At 49.8% G+C, this 25,610-nt stretch overlaps 1 protein-coding gene across 1 annotated transcript in view; it reads left to right on the forward strand.

Annotated features, from left to right (window-relative positions):
- The first annotated feature begins 7,994 nt into the window (after positions 1-7,994).
- LOC143283556 (diacylglycerol kinase zeta-like) overlaps positions 7,995-25,610 on the forward strand; it is a 259,646-nt gene continuing 242,030 nt past the window's right edge. Inside the window, exon 1 of the mRNA XM_076589802.1 lies at positions 7,995-9,816. Coding sequence (XP_076445917.1) covers positions 8,726-9,816 — 1,091 coding nt within the window. The 5' untranslated portion in view covers positions 7,995-8,725. The remainder of the gene's footprint in view (positions 9,817-25,610) is intronic.

Genomic DNA, 25,610 nt, shown 5'->3' on the forward strand with positions numbered 1-25,610 from the left:
CTGTTGTCAGCAGTGCAGTGTTGATGAAGACTGTTGTCAGCAGTGCAGTGTTGATGAAGAAGACTGTTGTCAGCAGTGCAGTGTTGATGAAGACTGTTGTCAGCAGCGCAGTGTTGATGAAGAAGACTGTTGTCAGCAGTGCAGTGTTGATGAAGTAGACTGTTGTCAGCAGCGCAGTGTTGATGAAGACTGTTGTCAGCAGTGCAGTGTTGATGAAGAAGACTGTTGTCAGCAGTGCAGTGTTGATGAAGACTGTTGTCAGCAGTGCAGTGTTGATGAAGAAGACTGTTGTCAGCAGTGCAGTGTTGATGAAGACTGTTGTCAGCAGTACAGTGCTGATGAAGAACACTGTTGTCAGCAGTGCAGTGTTGATGAAGACTGTTGTCAGCAGTGCAGTGCTGATGAAGAACACTGTTGCTAGCAGTGCAGTGTTGATGAAGACTGTTGTCAGCAGTGCAGTGCTGATGAAGAACACTGTTGTCAGCAGTGCAGTGTTGATGAAGACTGTTGTCAGCAGTGCAGTGCTGATGAAGAACACTGTTGCTAGCAGTGCAGTGTTGATGAAGACTGTTGTCAGCAGTGCAGTGTTGATGAAGACTGTTGTCAGCAGTGCAGTGTTGATGAAGAACACTGTTGTCAGCAGTGCAGTGTTGATGAAGACTGTTGTCAGCAGTGCAGTGTTGATGAAGACTGTTGTCTGCAGTGCAGTGTTGATGAAGACTGTTGTCAGCAGTGTTGATGAAGAAGACCGTTGTCAGCAGTGTTGATGAAGACTGTTGTTAGCAGTGCAGTGTTGATGAAGAAGACCTGTCAGCAGTGCAGTGTTGATGAAGACTGTTGTCAGCAGTGCAGTGTTGATCAAGACTGTTGTCAGCAGTGTTGATGAAGACTGTTGTTAGCAGTGCAGTGTTGATGAAGAAGACCTGTCAGCAGTGCAGTGTTGATGAAGACTGTTGTCAGCAGTGTCAGTGTTGATGAAGACTGTTGTCAGCAGTGCAGTGTTGATGATGAAGACTGTTGTCTGCAGTGCAGTGTTGATGATGAAGACTGTTGTCAGCAGTGCAGTGTTGATGAAGACTGTTGTCAGCAGCGCAGTGTTGATGATGAAGACTGTTGTCAGCAGTGCAGTGTTGATGAAGTAGACTGTTGTCAGCAGTGCAGTGTTGATGAAGACTGTTGTCAGCAGTGCAGTGTTGATGATGAAGACTGTTGTCAGCAGTGCAGTGTTAATGAAGACTGTTGTCAGCAGTACAGTGTTGATGAAGAAGACTGTTGTCAGCAGTGCAGTGTTCATGAAGACTGTTGTCAGCAGCGCAGTGTTGATGAAGAAGACTGTTGTCAGCAGTGCAGTGTTGATGAAGTAGACTGTTGTCACCAGTGCAGTGTTGATGAAGACTGTTGTCAGCAGTGCAGTGTTGATGAAGAAGACTGTTGTCAGCAGTGCAGTGTTGATGAAGACTGTTGTCAGCAGTGCAGTGTTGATGAAGAAGACTGTTGTCAGCAGTGCAGTGTTGATGAAGACTGTTGTCAGCAGTACAGTGCTGATGAAGAACACTGTTGTCAGCAGTGCAGTGTTGATGAAGACTGTTGTCAGCAGTGCAGTGCTGATGAAGAACACTGTTGCTAGCAGTGCAGTGTTGATGAAGACTGTTGTCAGCAGTGCAGTGCTGATGAAGAACACTGTTGTCAGCAGTGCAGTGTTGATGAAGACTGTTGTCAGCAGTGCAGTGCTGATGAAGAACACTGTTGCTAGCAGTGCAGTGTTGATGAAGACTGTTGTCAGCAGTGCAGTGTTGATGAAGACTGTTGTCAGCAGTGCAGTGTTGATGAAGAAGACTGTTGTCAGCAGTGCAGTGTTGATGAAGACTGTTGTCAGCAGTGCAGTGTTGATGAAGAAGACTGTTGTCAGCAGTGCAGTGTTGATGAAGACTGTTGTCAGCAGTGTTGATGAAGAAGACTGTTGTCAGCAGTGTTGATGAAGACTGTTGTTAGCAGTGCAGTGTTGATGAAGAAAACCTGTCAGCAGTGCAGTGTTGATGAAGACTGTTGCCAGCAGTGCAGTGTTGATGAAGACTGTTGTCAGCAGTGTTGATGAAGACTGTTGTTAGCAGTGCAGTGTTGATGAAGAAAACCTGTCAGCAGTGCAGTGTTGATGAAGAAGACTTGTCAGCAGTGCAGTGTTGATGAAGACTGTTGTCAGCAGTGTCAGTGTTGATGAAGACTGTTGTCAGCAGTGCAGTGTTGATGAAGACTGTTGTCAGCAGTGTCAGTGTTGATGAAGACTGTTGTCAGCAGTGCACTGTTGATGAAGAAGCAGTGCAGTGTTGACTGTGATTTCTCTGGCTTGATGAAGACCATTGTCAGCAGTGCAGTGATGAAGAAGACTGTTGTCAGCAGTGCAGTGTTGATGAAGACTGTTGTCAGCAGTGCAGTGATGAAGAAGACGTTTGTCTGCAGTGCAGTAATGATGAAGACTGTTGTCAGCAGTGCAGTGTTGATGAAGAAGACTGTTGTCAGCAGTGCAGTGTTGATGAAGAAGACTGTTGTCTGCAGTGCAGTGTTGATGAAGAAGACTGTTGTCAGCAGTGTCAGTGTGGTGAAGAAGACTGTTGTCAGCAGTGCAGTGTTAATGATGAAGACTGTTGTCAGCAGCGCAGTGTTGATGATGACTGTTGTCAGCAGTGTCAGTGTGGTGAAGAAGACTGTTGTCAGCAGTGTCAGTGTGGTGAAGAAGACTGTTGTCAGCAGTGTCAGTGTGGTGAAGAAGACTGTTGTCAGCAGTGTCAGTGTGGTGAAGAAGACTGTTGTCAGCAGTGTCAGTGTGGTGAAGAAGACTGTTGTCAGCAGTGCAGTGTTGATGATGACTGTTGTCAGCAGTGTCAGTGTGGTGAAGAAGACTGTTGTCAGCAGTGCAGTGTTGATGAAGACTGTTGTCAGCAGTGACAGTGTTGATGAAGAAGACTGTTGTCAGCAGTGCAGTGTTGATGAAGACTGTTGTCAGCAGTGTCAGTGTGGTGAAGACTGTTGTCAGTTGGTCCTGAAGCACTGCTCGTCTTGATGATGATGGTGATGATGATGATGATGATGATACTAGTACTTATACAGCGCCTATCCTCGGGTCGGAGATCAAGCTCAAAGCGCTTTTTTTTTTTTTTTTTTTTTTACAAAACAAGGAGTCATTTGCACAACAGTCTGCCTACCTGGGTAGAGCCGACTGACAGCTGCCATTTTGGGCCCTTTTCATTCGTTTCTTGTGTCATTCAATCAGATTTCAGTTACATACATACATACACAGAGATGTGACGTGTTAACGTCCGCATCCACACCTGTTTCTGTGGCTCTCCTCGTCTCTCACTCCACTCTGGTCAGCCAATGGTTGTTTGTTGATCGTGGTCACTGCGTGATAGCGGAGCAGCGCGCGTTGTTTGCTTTGGCCAGACGATTAGGGGGTGGTGTGAACAGACAAACCGCCTTCCTGTGCCTTCATCTGTCGCCGAAGACAGGGTTTCTGATTGGTCGTCGTGTCGGAGTGAGGGTTTGTGGGAAGACAGGGTTTCTGATTGGTCGTCGGGTCGGAGTAAGGGTTTGTGGGAAGACAGGGTTTCTGATTGGTCGTCGTGTCGTGGGAAGACAGGGTTTCTGATTGGTCGTCGTGTCGGAGTAAGGGTTTGTGGGAAGACAAGACGCGATGCCATGGTGTGTGAGACAACTGAATGGCCGCGGTGTGGTGTTTGAAAGAAGAACTCTTCCATGCAGTCTTTCTTCGTCTTCCTGCCGTGTGTGTGTGTGTGTGTGTGTGTGTGTGTGTGTGTGTTGGGCGTTAGTCTCTTCTGGCAGTTGGTGTGTCACTAAACTGTGTGTGTTTTGTGGAAAGTGAGCTGCAGCGTGACGCCGAGTGCTGCACGTGTTTCACCCAAACTGCGCTGATCTCGTGCCGGCATTCGCAGCTCACAGTTGAACCGTTTTTTTTTTTTTTTTTAGATGTATACGGATACACCTTCAGTTTTCCACCTTGTATCACGTGTGTTGAACGTTGCTGCACCAACGCTCGGAAGTGACTTGCACGCGCCTCACAACTGATTCCCCCAACTGATGCGTTTCGTGTCGGCGCTGTGCGGCTGCTGCTCAGAGGAAGAGGTATCACACACACACACACACACACACACACAGAGCTAAACGGCCTCCGTGTCACGGCCACTTCGCGCCTGGCCTCCGCCCCGCTGTTTGCAACAAGTGGGATTCAACTCGGCATGTCACCGGGACAGCTTCACTGAAGATTCCGCGAAACAGAAGACATCTAGCAACGCTGCCGCTTCTGCTGAGTGTTGTCGTTGTTGCTGCCGTCGGCTGTCGCTGAGGCGTGTCTGTGGTGGGGATTAGCTGCCGGCCTGTCCGTCCACCTTGCCGCGCAGGGTCGTTTTTTATGGTGGTCATCCGTCCGTTCGGCTGAACAAGCACACTGGACACGTCACGATTTACCACTGGTCTGCCTCTGTGTATGTGTGTGTGTGTGTGTGTGTGCTGGGACTTGGCGTTTCTTCCACGGATTCCAGAGCTGAATAGAAAAAAATACGGTTTGCTACCCCCCCCCCCCCCCGCCCCCCCATTCCATCTCCCCCACTCCATCCCCGAAAAAAAAGTCCACTGTATGAAAACGTTGATCACAGTTACAGTATAACACACTTCTTTAAGGTCAGTATACTCGTGTTCTTTCTTTCTTCAAGTTTCTTTCTTTAAGTTTCTTTCTTTTTTCCTCTCTCTCTCTTCCTTTTATTTTATTTTATTTATTTATTATTTTTTTTAGGTACCATTTCACTATGATTCAAACACTTTTGTGGAGGGTTCGTTTGCTCCTAATTGCACGAACTCTGCATGGAGAATAACCCTGTGCATATTAAAAAAAAGAAAAAAAAAAAGAAAAAAGAAAAGAAAAGTGAACTAAGTAAAGATATCAACCAAGTGAACGACTAACGAACGAAGAAGTTTCACAGCAGCGACGAGAGAGAAAAAGTGGGCGTGTTGTTGTTGCTGCTGACGACGATGACGTTGAAACTACGGCGGCAACAGCTTGCACTATACGCCTCATTCAACCCGCCTTCGTAGCTTAGGGGTTGGAGGGGGGGGGGAGGAGGAATGGTGTGGGAGGGAAAGGGGGGGTGGGTGTGTGACAAAAATCGATGTTTCTCTTCTCCCGTGGCCAGATGGTAGACGTACGGAGTCACTAGTCGCTTCAGTTCACTTTGTTCAACACTCTCTCGCATGACATCGGCCAAAGTTTCTCTCTCCAGTGCTGACCTCCTTCCACCTGGTTTGTTTAGACGAGGAGAGAACCAAGCTGCTTGCTATGAGAGAGCGAATGGGAGGGTAAACAACAGTTTGTTTCACTCAACACTCTTGGCTGACATCGACCAAAGTTTTTGTTATCTTCACTGATATTCTTCTACCTGGTTTGTTTTGACGATGAAAGAGAGAGAGAGAGAGAGAGAGAGAGAGAGAGAGAGAGGGTATGGGAGGAAAAAACATCAACAGTTTGTTTCACTCGGCGCACATGTTCATCATTCAGGGATGACCAGAGAGCCAATCAGTGTGTGTGTGTGTGTGTGTGTGTGTGTGCGAGTTTACTTTCTCAGAGAGAGAGAGAGAGTGGAGTGTGGGATTACGCGGGTGATGGGAGATTTTGCCGACAGTCTGTCAGTTGACAGACACACACACAGTCCGCATTGACGACGGTCTGTCAGTTCACAGACACAGACACAGCCCGCACTGACGACGGTCTGTCAGTTGACAGACACACACACAGTCCGCATTGACGACGGTCTGTCAGTTCACAGACACAGACACAGCCCGCACTGACGCCGCTCTCACAGAGACCAAGCTGACGGCACTAAAGTGACAACAGAGAGAGAGAGAGAGAGGGAGAGGCAGAGAGAGAGAGGGAGGGAGGGAGAGGCAGAGAGAGAGAGAGGGAGGCAAGCAGGAAACACAGACACTACGGCCCCGATGTGTGTGCATGCAATGGTCAGGGCTCTGCGTCTGCTTCAGGAGACCGAATGAGAGGACGAAAGAAAGAAAAGAAAATTAATGTTCGCGGTTTCGCCAGAAGGAAAACATGACCAGAGAGAAGATTGAGAGGGAAAGAAAGAAAGCTGCAGTGCCCTACGTCCACACAGGTGTATCTCCTCGGCTCTTGAAAAACCAGCTGCCTTACCTCGACTGGCACTGTGTGTGAGAGTGCTGCAGCAGCAGTTGTGAAAAGGCGGGTGGCGGCGGGAGGTTTGGGGTAGGGTGGGGGTAGGGGGGAGAAGGCAACGGAAAACGGGTGACTTGGGTGTGTGTGGGGGGGGTGGTGGGGATCGGGGTGGGCAGGACAGCGGCAGTGTTTGGACCAAGCAGGCAGACCGGCGTCTAGGAGGAGGAGGGAGGGGGTGGGGGGGAGAGGGGGCGGCAGGCCGCACTGTGATGCTCCACTGATACGCGCTGTGTCGCCCGGCTGGCAAACTGAAGGCCAAGACTTGTATTGGTGGGGAGAAGTAGTCTGGTGTTGGTGCTGATGCTGTGGCTGGTGGTGGTGGTGGTGGTGGGTGGGACGGACGGACGAGTGTTGTGTGCCAGCCCCCTGACGTTGACAGGCTCGACTGTGACGAGCACACACAGAGGGGGTGAGGGGTGTGGGGGGTGTCCTTTTGGTTCTTCCCCTTCCCAACTTGGTCCAGCTTCTGTCCGCTCGTTCCGCCAGTGCTGCGCTGTCTTTGCTTCTTGTCTCAACCCCGCGATCTGTCCGACATCAAAGTGTGTGACTTGGCTGGACCGTTTCTGTGCCGAGCTGCAACTTTCTTCTTTCCTTTTTTTTTTCTTTTCTTTTCTTTTTTTAATTCATGTTTGTTTGTTTTTTCTCCTCCCCGGAAGCCGTACGTACGGTTTTTTTTTACTACTATCTCGGTTATCTGTTATGTTCAGACAGTATCATGGTTGAAAATGTGAAAGTTTCTGTGCAAAGTTAGGAACTATATTCCAAGATATACTAACCCCGGCCCCCCCCCCCCCCCCCCGCCCGCCCTACCCCTCGCCCGACTTTGTGAACTAATTTTTTTGATGTGGTTTGCTCTTATCTGATGGCAACGTTTTCAGGCGGTCTTTTCTTTTCCTTCCCTCCACTTTTTATTTATTTATTTATTTCTGTTAGTTTTGTTTCTCATCGTTTCGCTGTGACCTGTGAGTGAATGTTGGCGTTAATTAATGACTTGCTTGGTTCCCTTGGTGTCATCGGCAAAGGCTGCAATCAGAATAAGATGCGTGTTTTGCTGTGTTGGTTTTCTTTCTTGCAGGTGAGGTGTGTGTGTGTGTGTGTGTGTGTGTGTGTGTGTGTGTGTGGTGAGGGGGAATGGGTGTGGGGGGTGGGGGAGGTGTTTGATGTTTTCCGTTTTCCGGGTTGAAGGAGAAAAGGTGGGACGCCTTCTGGTGTAAGTTTCTAGTACAGGTTTTTTAGTCCTTGACTGTCAAGTTTTAGTACTCGCTTTGGAAGAAGAGAGCTGCTTTGTTTTTTTTTCTTCTTCTTTGTTTGTAGTATTGCTTTCCTGTTTTGTTTATTTGTTTGGTTTTGTTTTTTTGTTTTTAGCTTCATTTATTTCTATACGTGTTTATTGTTTTGTTTATCTCTGTATTGTGTTATATTTTCGTTTTGTGATGCATTAATTTCTCTCTTTTTAAACCCGGAAGCCGAACCGTCTTGTTGTATTCGTAAGACTTTCGCCCGGATAGATGCACGTGCACACACACACAACACACACACACACACACACACACACACACACAAAGGGGAGAATAAGTGTGTGTGGGAGGGGGACGGGGGGGGGACAACCTCATACCCCAGCGAGCAAGCACCCCCCCCCCCACCACCACCACCACCCAATGGAGTTGACGGAAATGAATCAAGGCGACAGTGAACGAACTGTCTTTCTTGTAACCACCCTTGTCTCTCGCAGAAGTTCTGGAGCACCTCCACTGCGGTTTTCTCTCTTTAGCGTGTGCAGTTGTGTAACCTGCGGGGAGTGTTCTCCTAGTTGAGACAAACATCGCTCAGTGTACATGTGATGGCCGCTGAGGTGGGCAGGACCATGCTGTGATGAGTTTTAACTGGACGGGTTGATCAGCAGCACACACTGTGCGGAGGACGAAAGGATCAGTTTTTATCATTTGAATGCCAGAGACAACGCGGGGACAGTGAGTGAGTGGGGTTGCCATGGTGGTGAGGTCAACTACCTCTCTTGTGGTCAGCCGTGAGAGATACTGTCCACTGTTCCTACACCCCGTTGACGGTTGTTCCTCCTCCTCCTCCTCCTCCTCTTTCCCCCCTCCTTCTCCTCCCCCTCCTCCTCCTCCTCCTCCAGTGTCCCAGTCGTGAAGGAGCATCACGTCACCATGAACATCTTCGAGAAATCCCGTTCATCTCCATCGTTTGAGATTCCCAAGGTGCGGAGTTCTCTTGTTCAGACAAACAGTTATGTGTGCGTGTGACAGTCAGGGTCATGGCTATGATGAACTACGACTGACTTGATTGGATCAAGTCGCCATGAACATCTTCAAGAAATTCTGCTCCCCGTCCTTCGAGATTCTCAAGGTGCGGAGTTCTCTTGGTTCAAACAATTATCTGTACGTGTAACGGCCGCATAGGTGGGTCAGGGTCATGGCTGTGATGAACTAAGACGATTTATCGGATCAAGTCACCATGAACATCTTCAAGAAGTCCCGCTCCCGCTCCCCGTCCTTCGAGATCCCCAAGCTGTGCCTGCCCAAGCTGCCCCGCCAGAAGCGATCCACCTCCATGGACTCCTCCGTGGACGTCGTGGTGCGGGGCGCGTCCCTGCACGTGCCCCTGGAGAACCGGGGCCGCTCGTCCAGCTTCGACTCGAGCAGCCTGCGGGAGGTGAGCGTGGACTTCCTGCAGGTGCCCCCCCACAAGGGCCAGGGAGGAGGCCGAGGCGGCGGCAGCAGCCACAGGTCGCACTCGTTCGACACGGCCTGGAGCCCCGTTGTCTCGTCGGACGACAACCTGTCGGACAAGGAGAGCGGCCCCAACAACAACAACCTCAGCCTCAAGCCGCCCAGCAAGTACCAGGCGCGGCGGGCTTCCCTGGACATCCCCAAGATCTGCATGCACTGCGTGCACCTGGAGGCGCTGGAACAGGAGAGGAGGAAGGAGGAGGAGGAGAAGGGGAAGGCGCGGAGAAGGAGGAGGAGGAAGAAGAAGAAGAACGCGCTCTTCTACCTGGGCGACACGTGCAACAACTCCTCCCCCTCCTCCTCCTCCCCGGACGACGGCAGCAGCCCCGAAGACGACAACGACGACGACGACGACTCGGAGGAAGAGGAGGAGGAAGATGAGGACCTGGAAGGCAGCTCCTTGTCGAGCGACTCTGACGAAGGCAGCAGCCTGGTGGAGGAGGCGGCCACTGTAGAGATCATCGAGACGCTTCACTCCGCCTCAGCCTCCCCTCAGCGCAGCGGCAGCGGCAGCAAGGGGTCGAGCCGGACCGACCTCCTGTACACGGACGTGGTGACGCTGGCCGTGCCGGTCATGAAGCAGCAGCGGTCGTCGTCCATGGACGCGGGCTACATCACCAAGCCCCCGGAGAGCCCTCGCAAAGCCTCGCTGGACGAGCGCTCCCTGCACAAGGCAAAGGCCCAGATCCGCTGCCAGTCGTTGGACGTCGGCGGCGGGGGTCCTGTTGGGGGCCCTGGGGGGGAGGTGGGGCCTGGAAGCAGCTCTCTGCGGGAGCAGTCCCTGGCCTGGCTGGTCAGTCTGCACCAGTCTGTCAAGTGAGTCAGGGGGCATTGGGGGGTAGGTGTGGTTGTGTGTGGGGTGCTGGTGGTTGGTTGTTGTTAGTATTCTTCGTCTTATTATTATTATTATTATTATTATTATTAGTGCTGGTCTTGGTATGATCTGGTTTAAATGCATGCTTTATTGTGGAGAAGCGGTTTGCCATGTGTGTGTGTGTGGTGGGATGCTAGCGAGTATCCGTGCATTCGTGCGTGTGTACGTGCCTGAGTGCGTGTGTACGTGCCTGAGTGCGTGTTGCAGGGATGTCTTTTCTGGAGGGTGTCATGGGTGGGTGGGTGGTTTCCAAAGTTCAGTTGCGTGAGTGTATTCTGGCACGTGTTTCCGTGTGTGTGGGGGGGGGGGGGGGGGGGAGGGAAAGATTTTTTTCTGGAATGATTTTTATGGATATATGAATAGAAAACCAATGTATTCACAAAACTGCCCCTTCCTATCTCTGCGGCTGCCTTCACCTCTACACTCCATCTCGCTCACTACTATCGGCTTCGGATCCACTCTGTTTACGCATACCCAGATTCAAACACTCGACTGTTGGCCGCCGTTCTTTCTCTGTCTCTGGACCTTGCGATTGGAATGAACTTCCTCTTTCGCTTCGTCAAGTCTCCACACTCAGCTCTTTCAAGTCTGGCCTTAAAACCCTCCTCTTCCCAAAATAGCCTCCCTTGCCTGCCTCTTCCTTGTCTTTACTTTCTACAGTTTTAGAGTTATGCATGCGTGTGAATGACTGGTGCGAAAGCGCTTTGATTTGTCTCTGCACAAGATTCAGCGCTATATAAATACCATTATTATTATTATTATTATCTATAATGAGAGAGAGAGAGAGAGAGAGAGAGACCCCCAAAACAAAAACAAAACAAAAACAAAGACATAACAGAAATTACTCCTCGCTGTGCCAGCAGTGAACACCGTCACATGGACCCTCACAAACTCATCACGCCACAGCCAGTTGGATTGCTCGGACGGAAGAGCCTCCCAGTATGGTCGTAACCCGCTATATACTAACTGTGTGTGGTATGGAACTGACCAATGGCGTAGTTGGGTTCAACGTAGGCATTTATTTCACGTGTAACTGTCAAAATGTTAGAACCAAGCAATGCCACTGGGTCCGGGGAACAAGGTTGTTTTCAGATGGTTTTTTTTTATTTTTTTATTTTTTTTTTTTAATACAATCACACCGCCCATTCTTAACGCTGTGCATAAGCATCAAGCACCAAGCAGAGTCATAATTAAAAAAAAATATATATATAAGTACAGTGAACTTTTGTATCTGATCTCATTCTGTAGTTTGATGATCCGGCATACTCAGCAGGTGGTGTTTGGGGGAAGAGTGCGCCGGGTTTTGTCTTTCACTTGAGCACAAGGTCTGGTTCCTTGTCTTTTTAAGTGAAACGACAAACCAAGAGATCCCGAGAGATCCTCACCCTTTTCTCCAGCTTTCTCCCAGTGCTGCTAGTGAATGTAGAGGAAACTATGGCAACACTTCTTCTTCTTCTTTCCGTTACACGACCAACATCGACTTGTCGATGACTCTGTCGTGGTTCATGCATGCTGGGTATTTTCGTGTCTCCATAACCCACCGATCACTGACATGGGTTACAGGATCTTTAACGTGCGTATTTGATCTTCTGCGTGCTTATACACACGAAGGGGGTTCAGGCACTAGCAGGTCTGCACATATGTTGACCTGGGAGATCGAAAAAATCTCCACCCTTTACCCACCAGGCGCCGTTACCGTGATTCGAACCCGAGACCCTCAGATTGAAAGTCCAACGCTTTAACCACTCGGCTATTGCGCCCGTCGCAACAACACTGGTGTTGTGTGTGGGAAAATTTATTGAAGAATCCACTTTGATAGGTAAACAATAAGATATTATATACATATATATATACAAGACGTATGTATATAAGAACTGTCGACACGTTCCTCGTTTTCGGTAGCAGTGTGTATTTAATACGGCGTCAACTATTTGACTGAAGTTTGTACAATGAAACTGACATTATTACACTGTAGTGTGTATAACATAGACTGAAGATGATACAATCGACTTCATTACAGTACAGTATAATACAAGCTGATGATTATGCAGTTGACTACATTACAAGTACAGTATAATGCAGGCTGAAGATTATACAGTTGACTACATTACAAGTACAGTATTATGCAGGCTGAAGATTATACAATTGACTACATTACAAGTAGAGTATTATGCAGGCTGAAGATTATACAATTGACTACATTACAAGTAGAGTATTATGCAGGCTGAAGATGATACAATTGACTATAGTACAGTACAGTATAATACAGGCTGAAGATTATACAATACAACTGTCTGCAAAGCACAATACACTACAGAACAGCGCAGTACAATAACTTGAAACGCAAAGCGCATGGATCACAGTCCTTTTGACTGCATGAAAGTCCATCGATTTCGTTACTGTTGGTCTCTGTTGGAATCGGCGCAGCTCGTTAACGTTTCTTTGTGCGTACAGTAATTACACGTGCCTGCTTCTGAACTTCTATGCCGGTGATCAGTTTTTTTTTTTTATCTTGCTTCTAATTACATGTATATTGACCTGTATTGATCTCGTGCTATGAAGCCAAACGGTGGTTTCGCATTCACGAACTGTTGACCTCACGGTAAAAAAACTGCGATGTTATCACCCTTTGTTTGGCAATCGCCAGCACTGGGAGCGTGTAGATAATCTTGCCTGATAGTCAAGCTCGTTAGTGAGTTGGTTTGGTTTGTAACTCTCGTGGAGCTGAAGTGTGCATTCTGTTCTGTTCTGTGGTAGCTGGCGTGCAGATTGAAACAAAAAAGGGCATGCAGTTTCTGAGGTCGGTCAGTCAGTCAGTGTGTGCGTCAGTTATCCGTTTGTTAGTGTCTGCCTTTCTTCTTCTTCTTCTTCTTCTTCTTCTCCTCCTCACCCTTCTTCTTCTTCTTCTCCTCCCCCTTCTTCTTCTTCTCCTTCTCCTCCTCTTAATCCTCCTCCTTCTTCTTTTCCTCCTCCTCCCCCTTCTTCTCCTCCTCCTCCTCCTTCTCCTCCTCCTCCTCCTCCTCCCCCCCTCTTCTTCTTTTCCTTCTCCTCCTCCTCCTCTCTTCTCCTCCTCCCCCTTCTCCTTCTTCTCCTCCTCCTTCTTCTCCTCCTTCTCCTCCTCCTCCCCCTTCTTCTTCTTCTTTTCCTCCTCCTCCTCCTCCTCCTCCTCCCCCCTTCTTCTTTTCCTCCTCCTCCCCCTTCTTCTTTTCCTCCTCCTCCCCCTTCTTCTTTTCCTTTTTCTTCTCCTCCTCCTCCTTCTTCTTCTTCTCCTCCTCCTCCTCCCACTTCTTCTTCTTCTTCTTTCTCTCCTCTTCCTCCTCCTCCCCCTTCTTTTTCTTCTTCTTCTTTCCCGCTTCAAGCAGAAAAGTGTGTTGCACACATGGATCAGTCCAGACGCTTTGACACCGCCTTATAAAAAAAACAACTACTGAAACTGGTGTTGTGAAAGTACACCACTTTTTTTTTTGTTAATTAGATAAAGAGAAACACGAAATGATTTAGATGTCAAGCGTGTAAACAGTAGTTTGTTGTGCTGTGAGGAAAGTGGTCTTGGCGATGGACTAACTGACTAGTGATGGTACTTGACAGATATCACTTTATCGTCGGGGTTTCGCCAGGTAAACTAGTGGCTGTCTGTGTTTGGACTTTGGGTGTTGTTGTGGTGCGTCGTGTCTATTTTTTGACACTGGCAGAGAGAGAGGAGAGAGAGAGAGAGAGAGAGAGAGAGAGACGCACTCGTCAAGTTCATCAGTCAGTGGTGATGTACCCCACTCAATCTCCTCAAGCCTCCTCTCCTCCCTCCCCCCTCCTCTTCACCCCCCCTCCCCCCACCCCCACCCCCTTTACCCCCACCCCACTTCCTCATTCCACCCATCTGTTGATGGTTTTTTTTTTTCAGCTTCAGTCTCGATTCAAACCGTTTATGCTCTCTAACTGTCTGCTTGTCTTTCTGTGTCTGTCTGTCTGTGTCTGTCTGTCTGTCTGTCTTCCTGTGTGTCTGTCGTTCTGTCTGTCTGTCTGTGTCTGTCTGTCTGTCTGTCTGTCTGTCTGTCTTCCTGTGTGTCTGTCGTTCTGTCTGTCTGTCTGTCGCTCTCTCTCTCTCACTTTGTTTCTGTCTGTCGCTCTGTCTCTTTATCTGTCTTTCTGTAGCTGTCTGTTGCTCTTTCTCTCACTCTGTCTGTCTATCTGTCTGTCTGTCGCGCTGTCTCTCGCTTAGTCTGTTTCTGTCTGTCTGTCTGCCTTTGTTGCTGTGCCTCTCGCTTTCTGTCTGTTTCTGTCTGTGTCGGTGCTGCGTGTCTCTCCCTCTCTCCCTGCCCTTCTCTGTCTCTCAAGAATCTCCCCCCCCTCTCTCTCTATCTCTGTCTCTCTCTCTCTCTCTCCCTCTCTCGTTCTTTCTCTTCTCCCCCTCACCCCCCTCCTCTCTCTCTCTCCCCGCGGTGTGTGTTGTGTGTTTGTTTCTTTGATTTTGTTCATTTTTTTCCCCTGTGCATTTTACTAACACCATGGTAGTGCCTGTATGTGTGTGTGTGTGTGTGTGTGTGTGTGTGTGTGTGTGTGTGTTCGTGTGTTTGTGTCTGTGTGTGTGTGTGTGTGTGTGTGTGTGGTGGTTGTTGTTTTTTGATTTATGCATATTTTTTTTCCTCTGTTGTGTATCTCTACTAACACCATGCTTTCATTTTCATTAAATATTGTGTAGTGTAGACCTTATTCAGGGCAGGGACTGGATGTAAAAAAAAAAAAAAAAAGCACACCGGTGCTTATCTATTATCCTCGAAATAAAGAATTTGTCTTGTCTTGTCTTGTCTTGGCCCCCCCCCTCTCTCTCTCCCCCCCCCCTCTCTCTCTCCACTTCTTCTTCCCTCCCACTCCCTTTCCTTCCAAGTCCGCTCCTCCCTCTCTTGTCGATACCCTGTCTCCTTTCTCTCTCCCTCCGCATCCGAGTGACGACTGTGTGTGTGTGTGTGTGTGTGTGTGTGTGTGTGTGTGTGTGTGTGTGTGTTTCTGTTCCCTCTCTGTTTGTTTACCTTGCTTTCTTTGTGTTTTGTTGGGGGTTTGTTAACCATGCTCAATGTTTGTTATCTGTGTTGTTTGGAGAGTTTTTGTTGTTGTTGTTGTTGTTTTGGCTGTTGTTGTTTACTTGTTTTTGTTGTCATTCTTTGTGTAGTTTATTCCCCCACCCACCCCTTGCGATTATTACTTCTTTTTTTTTTGTTCTACTTTCCGTTAGACATTCTTTCAAAGAAATAAAATAAAAAGGAATAGATAATAGAATTAAAAAAAAACAACAACAAACAAACAAAAGCAAACAAACCCCACTCATTTTACCCGCACAAGATCATTGCTTTCAGAATAACATTTGGCCTACGTGTGTGTCCGTGAGAAAAGGAAGCAATGCCAAAAAACCCAGCCAGAATATTATTCAAAATGGAATCGCGATTGTTTGAGGATGTTTTGTTCCTCCGATTCAGATGACAGACGGGCAAAAAGACAGTTCACGTGCTCGCTATCTCTCTCTGTCTCTCTCTCTCTGTCTCTCATTCTCTCTCTCGCTCTCCCTCCCTTCCCCACTCTCTTTCTCTGTGTCTCTCTCTTACTCTCCCTCCCTCTCTTTCTCCCTCCCTCCATCTCTCTCCCTCTCCCTCCCTCCCTTCCCCTGTCTCTATCACCCCCCCCCCTCTCTCTCTCTCTCGCTCACCCCCCTCCCTCTCCCTCTCCCTCTCTGACTCTCGTGTTAATATTTTGACGTTGATCACATGCCATTGTAATCGAACAAACCCCGTAATATTCCTGACAAGCAGGCAGGGTAAGGAAGACGGGTCTGTAAACACCGCAACAAACGAGAAAAAAAGAAGAAAAAAAGGATGGACATGGAGTATTTTGTTTTGGTATTTTGCGTTGTTTCCAATTCCCCCCCTTTCAGACAGAGGCTGTGGCCTTTATCTGGACGAACTGTCAGTGACGATAATCCCTCCCTCCCTCCCTCATTCCTTCCGTCCCTCTCCCTCTTTCCTTCCCTCCTTCCCTCTTTCCTTCCCTCCTTCCCTCTTTCCTTCCCTCCCTCTCCCTCTTTCTTTCCCTCCCTCTCCCTCTTTCTTTCCCTCCCTCTCCCTCTTTCCCTCCCTCTTTCCTTCCCTCCTTCCCTCATTTCTTCCCTCCCTCTCCCTCTTTCTTTCCCTCCCTCCCTCTTTCCTTCCCTCCTTCCCTCATTTCTTCCCTCCCTCTCCCTCTTTCTTTCCCTCCCTCTCCCTCTTTCTTTCCCTCCCTCCCTCTTTCCTTCCCTCCCTCCCTCTTTCCTTCCCTCCCTCTCCCTCTTTCTTTCCCTCCCTCCCTCTTTCCTTCCCTCTTTCCTTCCCTCCCTCTCCCTTTCCTTCCCTCCCTCTCCCTCTTTCTTTCCCTCCCTCCCTCTTTCCTTCCCTCCCTCTCCCTCTTTCTTTCCCTCCCTCCCTCTTTCCTTCCCTCTTTCCTTCCCTCCCTCTCCCTCTTTCCTTCCCTCCCTCTTTCTTTCCCTCCCTCCCTCTTTCCTTCTCTCCCTCTTTCTTTCCCTCCCTCCCTCTTTCCTTCCCTCTTTCCTTCCCTCCCTCTCCCTCTTTCCTTCCCTCCCTCTCCCTCTTTCTTTCCCTCCCTCTTTCCTTCCGTCTTTCCTTCCCTCCCTCTCCCTCTTTCCTTCCCTCCCTCTCCCTCTTTCCTTCCCTCCCCCCCTTCCCTCTTTCCTCCCCTCCCTCTCCCTCATTCCTTTCCTCCCTCTCCCTCTTTCCTCCCCCCTTCCCTCTTTCCTTCCCTCCTTCCCTCTTTCCGTCCCTCTCCCTCATTCCTTCCCTCCCTCCGTCTTTCCTTCCCTCTTTCCTTCCCTCTTTCCTTCCCTCCCTCCCTCTTTCCTTCCCTCCCTCTTTCCTTCCCTCTTTCCCTCTGTCCTTCCCTCTTTCCTTCCCTGCCTCCCTCATTCCTTTCCTCCCTCTTTCCTTTCTTCCCTCTCCCTCATTCCTTCCCTCTCCCTCCCTCTTTCCTTCCTTCCCTCCCTCCCTCATTCCTTTCCTCTCCCTCCCTCTTTCCTTCACTCCTTCCCTCATTTCTTTCCTCCCTCTCCCTCATTCCTTTCCTCTCCCTCCCTCTTTCCTTTCCTCTCCCTCCCTCTTTCCTTTCCTCCCTCTTTCCTTCCCTCCCCCTCCCTCTTTCCTTCTCCTCTTTCCTTCCCTCCCCCTCCCTCTTTCCTTCCCTCCCTCTCCCTCATTCCTTTCCGCCCTCTTTCCTCCCCTCCTTCCCTCTTTTCGTCCCTCTCCCTCTTTCCTTCCCTCCTTCTCCCTCTTTCCTCCCCTCCCTCCCATCCTTTACCCGTCTTAACGTACTCAGGACACCACCTACTAAGCCCCCTACTAGCGACAATAATGGCTTAGTCGCGGAGCCAGACTGACTGAGCGTCCCTCCCAGAGTGGAGACCGCCACCATGTCCCTTCAACAAGAGCCCCCGCCATGAATCTGCCGACACTGAAGACTTTTTTTTGTTTTTTTTTTTCACTTTACAATAACCGCCTTTAAAGTATCTCATCATCAATCCAACCAAATCAGCGATGTTCAGTTTGTATGTGTTGGATTGTATTTTTAAACTCATTATTCCGTTGCTTTTTGGTATTGTTGTTTTCTTCTTCGACTGTACTTTGGACTGTGCGTAGAAGAGTTAGCGAGCGCACGTGCTTGTGCGTATCCTCCGTGCAGTGCAACGTGCTCTGCTGTTCTATTTTAAAGGCAGTGTTGGGTGTGGGTGCCAGTGCCCATCTTGTTGATGTTTTTTCCGACTGTGTTTCAGGTCTGGAATTTCTCTGCACTTAAAAAAAAAAAAAGTGGGCTGTTGAAGAAGCGTGGCGTTATTATTATCGCGCACGTTTATGTCGTTAGCATCATCATCATCATCGTCATCACCATACGTCAAAACTGGTATGCGCCTCGTTAGCACACATACTTCGAACGCGCCCGCCTACGCACGCACGCACGCACGCACACGCACACACACACACACACACACACACGCACGCACATACGCACAGACGCACGCACGCATTCAAGAGAGGGGGAGAGAGGTGATCTGAAACTTTCGATTCTGAAAAAAGGAAACACACACACACACACACACACACATTGTTATTTGATAAGGCTATGAGTGCATGAGACGTCTCTCTCTCTCTCTACTTTATTTTGCATGAAGAGATGGGGGTGGCGACGTAGCCATGGCGAAGGGAGTGGGGTGGTGGGTCTGAAGAGACAGGACAGGAGAGTGATGGAGGGAGGAGTGGGGGGGGGAGGGTGGTGGGTCTGAAGAGACAGGACAGGAGAGTGATGGAGGGGGAGGGGGGGGGAGAGGGTGGTGGGTCTGAAGAGACAGGACAGGAGAGTGATGGAGGGAGAGGGGGGAGAGGGTGGTGGGTCTGAAGAGACAGGATAGGAGAGTGATGGAGGGGGAGGGGGGGGAGAGGGTGGTGGGTCTGAAGAGACAGGACAGGAGAGTGATGGAGGGAGGGGGGGAGAGGGTGGTGGATCTGAAGAGACAGGACAGGGGAGTGATGGAGGGAGAGGGGGGGGAGAGGGTGGTGGGTCTGAAGAGACAGGACAGGAGAGTGATGGAGGGAGGGGGGAGAGGGTGGTGGATCTGAAGAGACAGGACAGGGGAGTGATGGAGGGAGAGGGGGGGGAGAGGGTGGTGGGTCTGAAGAGACAGGACAGGAGAGTGATGGAGGGAGGGGGGAGAGGGTGGTGGGTCTGAAGAGACAGGACAGGGGAGTGATGGAGGGAGAGGGGGGGGGAGAGGGTGGTGGGTCTGAAGAGACAGGACAGGAGAGTGATGGAGGGGAGGGAGGGGGGAGAGGGTGGTGGATCTGAAGAGACAGGACAGGAGAGTGATGGAGGGAGAGGGGGGGGGAGAGGGTGGTGGGTCTGAAGAGACAGGACAGGAGAGTGATGGAGGGAGAGGGGGGGGGGGAGAGGGTGGTGGGTCTGAAGAGACAGGACAGGAGAGTGATGGACGGAGGGGAGAGGGTGGTGGGTCTGAAGAGACAGGACAGGAGAGTGATGGAGGGGGAGGGGGGGGAGAGGGTGGTGGGTCTGAAGAGACAGGACAGGAGAGTGATGGAGGGGGAGGGGGGGAGGGTGGTGGGTCTGAAGAGACAGGACAGGAGAGTGATGGAGGGAGGGAGGGGAGAGGGTGGTGGGTCTGAAGAGACAGGACAGGAGAGTGATGGAGGGAGAGGGGGGAGAGGGGGGTGGATCTGAAGAGACAGGACAGGAGAGTGATGGAGGGAGAGGGGGGAGAGGGTGGTGGGTCTGAAGAGACAGGACAGGAGAGTGATGGAGGGAGGGGGGGGAGGGTGGTGGGTCTGAAGTGGATCTGAAGACAGGACAGGAGAGTGATGGAGGGGAGGGGGGGGAGAGGGTGGTGGATCTGAAGACATGACAGGAGAGTGATGGAGGGGAGGGGGGGAGAGGGTGGTGGATCTGAAGAGACAGGACAGGAGAGTGATGGAGGGGAGGGGGGAGGAGAGGGTGGTGGATCTGAAGAGACAGGACAGGAGAGTGATGGAGGGAGGGGGGGAGAGGGTGGTGGATCTGAAGAGACAGGACAGGAGAGTGATGGAGGGGAGGGGGGGGGAGAGGGTGGTGGGTCTGAAGAGACAGGACAGGAGAGTGATGGAGGGAGAGGGGGGGGGGAGGGTGGTGGGTCTGAAGAGACAGGACAGGAGAGTGATGGAGGGAGGGGAGAGGGTGGTGGGTCTGAAGAGACAGGACAGGAGAGTGATGGAGGGGAGGGGGGGGAGAGGGTGGTGGATCTGAAGACATGACAGGAGAGTGATGGAGGGAGAGGGGGGGGAGATGGGGGTGGATCTGAAGAGACAGGACAGGAGAGTGATGGAGGGGAGGGGGGGGGGGGGAGAGGGTGGTGGATCTGAAGAGACAGGACAGGAGAGTGATGGAGGGAGGGGGGAGAGGGTGGTGGGTCTGAAGACATGACAGGAGAGTGATGGAGGGAGAGGGGGGAGAGGGGGGTGGATCTGAAGAGACAGGACAGGAGAGTGATGGAGGGAGAGGGGGGAGAGGGTGGTGGGTCTGAAGAGACAGGACAGGAGAGTGATGGAGGGGAGGGGGGGGAGAGGGTGGTGGGTCTGAAGAGACAGGACAGGAGAGTGATGGAGGGAGGGGGGAGGAGAGGGTGGTGGGTCTGAAGATACAGGACAGGGGAGTGATGGAGGGAGGGGGGAGTGGGTGGTGGGTCTGAAGAGACAGGACAGGAGAGTGATGGAGGGAGGGGGGGGGAGAGGGTGGTGGGTCTGAAGAGACAGGACAGGAGAGTGATGGAGGGAGGGGGGGGGAGAGGGTGGTGGGTCTGAAGAGACAGGACAGGAGAGTGATGGAGGGAGGGGGGGGGAGAGGGTGGTGGGTCTGAAGAGACAGGACAGGAGAGTGATGGAGGGGAGGGGGGGGGGGGGGGGTGATTGGTGGAGAAGAGGGAGGGGAGGGGGTGATTTGGGGGAGGAGGTGGTGGGGGGATGGGATGGATTGAGGTCGGAAGGGTAAGGGAAAGAAGGGGGGAGGTGGGTGCTTGTGTTGACAAATTATTCTGGTCGTATCGTCGCCCATCCGCGTCTTGCATGAGAGTCCAGATATTTTTTGTTTTTTGGGTGTTTTTTTAAAATATTTTTTTATTATTATTTTTTTACAATCGTGATGTGTGTGTGTGTGTGTGTGTGTGCGCGCGCTTGTTCGTGCGTGTTTGTGTCTGTGCGTGTGAAGACGTGTGTATTTGTCTTGTCATCCGTCCGTTCGTCTGTCTGCCTCTATGTTACCTAGCACTTCTTCTCCCCCCCCCCCACTTCACCCCTGCCCCCCCCCCACCCCCCTAATCTCCCACCGTTGCCCCCGGCCTCCCTTCTGGCACTCAGCCCCCACTACCCTCTCACCCTCACGCACGCCCGTACACACACACACACACACACACACACACACACACACGCTTCCTCTTTCACTCATCAAACACAGAATCGAACTGTCTGTAACCCTTAATGATCCTTCACTTCACTGCCGGAGAGAGACAGAGAGAGAGAGAGAGAGAGGGGAAAAACAAAAACACCGAAACCAAAATAAACCAATGTCTCCATCCCCAAAACAGGTCCGAGCAGGGCGCAGGACACGATCCACGGTCGATGCCTGCCCTGCCCCCCCCCCCCCCCCCCCCCCCCCCCCCCCCCCCGCCCCCCCCAGCCGCTGCTCAAAACAAACAAGCCCCCGGGGATCCGTTTTATTTGTCCGGGTCCGGCCCCGGGACTGGCTGGCACCAGGAAGGCTTCTTCTGACGGACGACTGCCCGTGCCGACTTGAAAGTTGGAGCCATTCCTCGTGAGATAATATATGTTTATAGCCCAGCCCCGGCCCACCTTGGACCAACCATCATGCACTTTCAACCTCTCTTCAGCAAGCGGGCCTCCTGAAAAACTTTAACGGCGCGTATAAAAAGTCTGAGAAATAACTCTCCCGGTAGACTTTCCTTTAAAGAGAGGATTGGGAGGGGTGAGGGTGCAGGAGGCGGGGGAGGGGGTGTGTGGGTAGGGCGCGGACAGGGAGGGGGATGAGGGGGTCAGGGGGGGGGGGGGGGGGGCTGCGGTGGGGGGAGGGGGGAGAGGGAGGGGAGCGCAGCTTTTTTTCCAGAGAGGGAAGTTTGTGTCGGGAAGTCTTTGAACATACCTGAAGTGTTTTCGATTTTCCCTTCTTTTCTACTTCCAAGTTCGGGAAGAAAGAACCCCCTCCCCCCCCCCGTCCCCCCTCGCACCCCCATTTCTGCCCCCCCCCCCCCCAAAAAAAGAAAGAAACCCTTTACCCTTTCGTCGTTTTATTCTTGATCGACTTTGATCGAAAAATGTCAGAAGATGAATCGCGTACGTGCGGTAATGCATGATTTCAGCCAAACCACAGATTTCAACACACACACACACACGCGCGCGCTCACACACACTCACACAAACACGCGCGCCCGTATACACACACACACACACACACACACACACACACACACACACACACACACACATACACGCACGCCCATACAGACACACACACACACACGCACGCACACCCGTGCACACACACACACACGCACGCACACCCGTGCACACACACACACACACGCACACACACGCCCGCAAGCACGCCCGTGCACACGTGAACACACACACACACACACACACACACACACACACACACAAGCTTTCTCTTTCACTCATCAAACATAGAACATAACCGTTAGTGTCCCTGACAAGCATTTAGGATAGTAAGGAAGACAGACTATAAATACTTCAACATACTAAATGGAAACGAGAATTTTTGTTGTTTGTTTGTTTTTATTGCTGTTCCCCTTGTGTACAGGCAGTTGTGCATGCAGACACAAGACACACATACACACAGACAGACACACGCGCGCACGCACGCACGCACGCACACACGCACACACACACACACACGCGCGCGCACGCACGCACGCACTCACACACTCACACGGGCGCGCATGCTCTCTCTCTCTCTGTGTTCTTCTCTCTTTTTCTCTATGAGAGACAGAGAGAGAGAGAGAGGGTGGGTGAGGGGGGTTGGGTTGCGTGTCGATCTCATGGGCGTCATCAGACATTTACTTCGGGTTTAAGTGCACTTCTACTGGTTCTTCCTGCTCTCTCTCTGTCCCTCTCTCTTTCTCTTTCTTTCTCTGTCTCTCTCTCTTTTTTTCTCTCCTCCCCCCACCCCCTCTCCGTGTCCCACTGTCTCCTGTAATTTTCATATCTCTGTCTCATCTTGTTCTCTTCCTATCTGACTGCCTCTGTCTCTCTAATCTGCCTCTCTGTCTGACTACATGTCTCTCTAATCTGCCTCTCTGTCTGACTATATGTCTCTCTGTCTGTCTACATATGTCTCTCTAATCTGCCTCTCTGTCTGTCTACATCTGTCTCTCTGTCTGTCTACATCTGTCTCTCTAATCTGCCTCTCTGTCTGACTACATATGTCTCTCTAATCTGCCTCTCTGTCTGTCTACATCTGTCTCTCTGTCTGTCTACATCTGTCTCTCTAATCTGCCTCTCTGTCTACATATGTCTCTCTAATCTGCCTCTCTGTCTGTCTACCTCTGTCTCTCTCTGTCTCTCTAATCTGCCTCTCTGTCTACGTATGTCTCTCTAATCTGCCTCTTTGTCTGTCTACCTCTGTCTCTCTCTGTCTCTCTAATCTGCCTCTCTGTCTGTCTACCTCTGTCTCTCTCTGTCTCTCTAATCTGCCTCTTTGTCTGTCTACCTCTGTCTCTCTCTGTCTCTCTAATCTGCCTCTCTGTCTGTCTACCTCTGTCTCTCTCTGTCTCTCTAATCTGCCTCTTTGTCTGTCTACCTCTGTCTCTCTCTGTCTCTCTAATCTGCCTCTTTGTCTGTCTACCTCTGTCTCTCTCTGTCTCTCTAATCTGCCTCTCTGTCTGTCTACCTCTGTCTCTCTAATCTGCCTCTCTGTCTGTCTACATCTGTCTCTCTAATCTGCCTCTCTGTCTGTCTACCTCAGTCTCTCTAATCTGCCTCTCTGTCTGTCTACCTCTGTCTCTCTAATCTGCCTCTCTGTCTGTCTACATCTGTCTCTCTAATCTGCCTCTCTGTCTGTCTACCTCAGTCTCTCAGTCTGCCTCTCTGTCTGTCTACCTCAGTCTCTCAGTCTGCCTCTCTGTCTGTCTACCTCAGTCTCTCTAATCTGCCTCTCTGTCTGTCTACCTCAGTCTCTCAGTCTGCCTCTCTGTCTGTCTACCTCAGTCTCTCAGTCTGCCTTTCTTGTCTCTATCCCCTTCCCTCTTTCTCTCACAACTTCATGTCACTATCTGTTTGCTCTCTCTCTCTCTCTCTCTCTCTCTCTCTCTCTCTCTCTCTCTCTCTCTTCCCAAGAAGACAAAGAACAACGTTTGCGCATGGTTGAAACATAGATGACAAAAGTAATAAGAACATTCTCTCAAAACAGTTGTTATTTGAAAGGCACATTACGACAGCAAAACGAATGTATTCATCAAAACAGTTGTTATTGCCCATAGCTATTCTTTTTTTTTCAAAAATTTACTCGCGTCATTGGTGTATGATTTCCCTTTCAATTACTGGTTTTATGGTCGACGACGCCGGAAGATGACGTGGAAAGTCCCGTACACTGGTCGGGATCTCGTTATAGTACGATCATATTTACAGATGTGGATAAACATTTCAAACTGTCCTTGTCTTCATCTTCTTTCTCGGCTTCGATAAATCGGAAAGAACGCTCCTTACAAAAACCGATTTTCGATGATTTCCTTTTCAGAGTTATTTTTGACTCACTTGTGTAAACAAAGTGAGTCTATGTTTTAACCCAGTGTTCGGTTGTCTGTGTGTGTGTGTGTCAGTGGTAAACTTTAACATTGACATTTTCTCTGCAAATACTTTGTCAGTTGACACCAAATTAGGCATAAAAATAGGAAAAATTTAGTTCTTTCCAGTCATCTTGTTTTAAACAATATTGCACCTATGGGATGGGCACAACAAAATAAAAAAAATGAAGCCTAATTATATGCAAACTGCATTTACTGTTATATTTATATTTTTTGTATTCTCTAAACTTGGCATTTTGATCTGATATTCTGACCCAACAACAAGAGCAGTCATTATTATCATTTTTTGTTCAAACAGGAACTTCTTTTGCTAAGCATGGAAGTTTTATTTATTTGCAAACGTTTTGGTGCAGGGAGTAAAAAAGGGAAATTACTCTGTAATTAATGCCAGGGGACTTATTTTGCTTTGAACTGATCTTTCTCATCTTAAACATTACATTTTGAAATTATACTCAATACATGAAAAGCTTGGATTTTTTTTTTTTTAAAGTGTATCACAAGTGAGTCTTGAAGGCCTTGCCTCTCTTGTCTTTCGTATTAGCAACCAACACAGACGATATGAACTGCATAAGTTGATCCTAAACGTATTGTTTGGTAACCATCAAAAATCGTGGTTTTTTTTTGTTTTGTTTTTGTTTTTTATGTAGATCTATCAAACAAACAAACAAGCAAACCGTTGTGCTGGTTTGTGCCAGTCTTACCCTTGTGGAATCCGTCTTCTGCTAATATCCAAAGTGCTTACGCTATCGCTATCGTATCTTTTCGAACTTTTGACCCATCCCCGTCTTTTCCATGACTACATACCGCTCACACACTTCATAACAAAAGTAGCCAGGCCTCTCCCACGCTGAATTAACTCACACACTTCATAACAAAAGTAGCCAGGCCTCTCCCACGCTGAATTAACTCACACACTTCATAACAAAGGTAGACAGGCCTCTCACACGCTGAATTAACTCACACACTTCATAACAAAGGTAGACAGGCCTCTCCCACGCTGAATTAACTCACACACTTCATAACAAAAGTAGCCAGGCCTCTCCCACGCTGAATTAACTCACACACTTCATAACAAAAGTAGACAGGCCTCTTGTACGCTGAATTAACTCACACACTTCATAACAAAAGTAGACAGACCTCTCCCACGCTGAATTAACTCACACACTTCATAACAAAAGTAGACAGACCTCTCAAACACTGACTTAACTCACACACTTCATAACAAAAGTAGCCAGGCCTCTCACACGCTGAATTAACTCACACACTTCATAACAAAAGTAGACAGGCCTCTCACACGCTGAATGAACTCACACACTTCATAACAAAAGTAGCCAG

The sequence above is a fragment of the Babylonia areolata genome, chromosome 6 (assembly GCF_041734735.1).
Source record: "Babylonia areolata isolate BAREFJ2019XMU chromosome 6, ASM4173473v1, whole genome shotgun sequence".
In the NCBI taxonomy this organism is placed as follows: domain Eukaryota; kingdom Metazoa; phylum Mollusca; class Gastropoda; order Neogastropoda; family Buccinidae; genus Babylonia; species Babylonia areolata.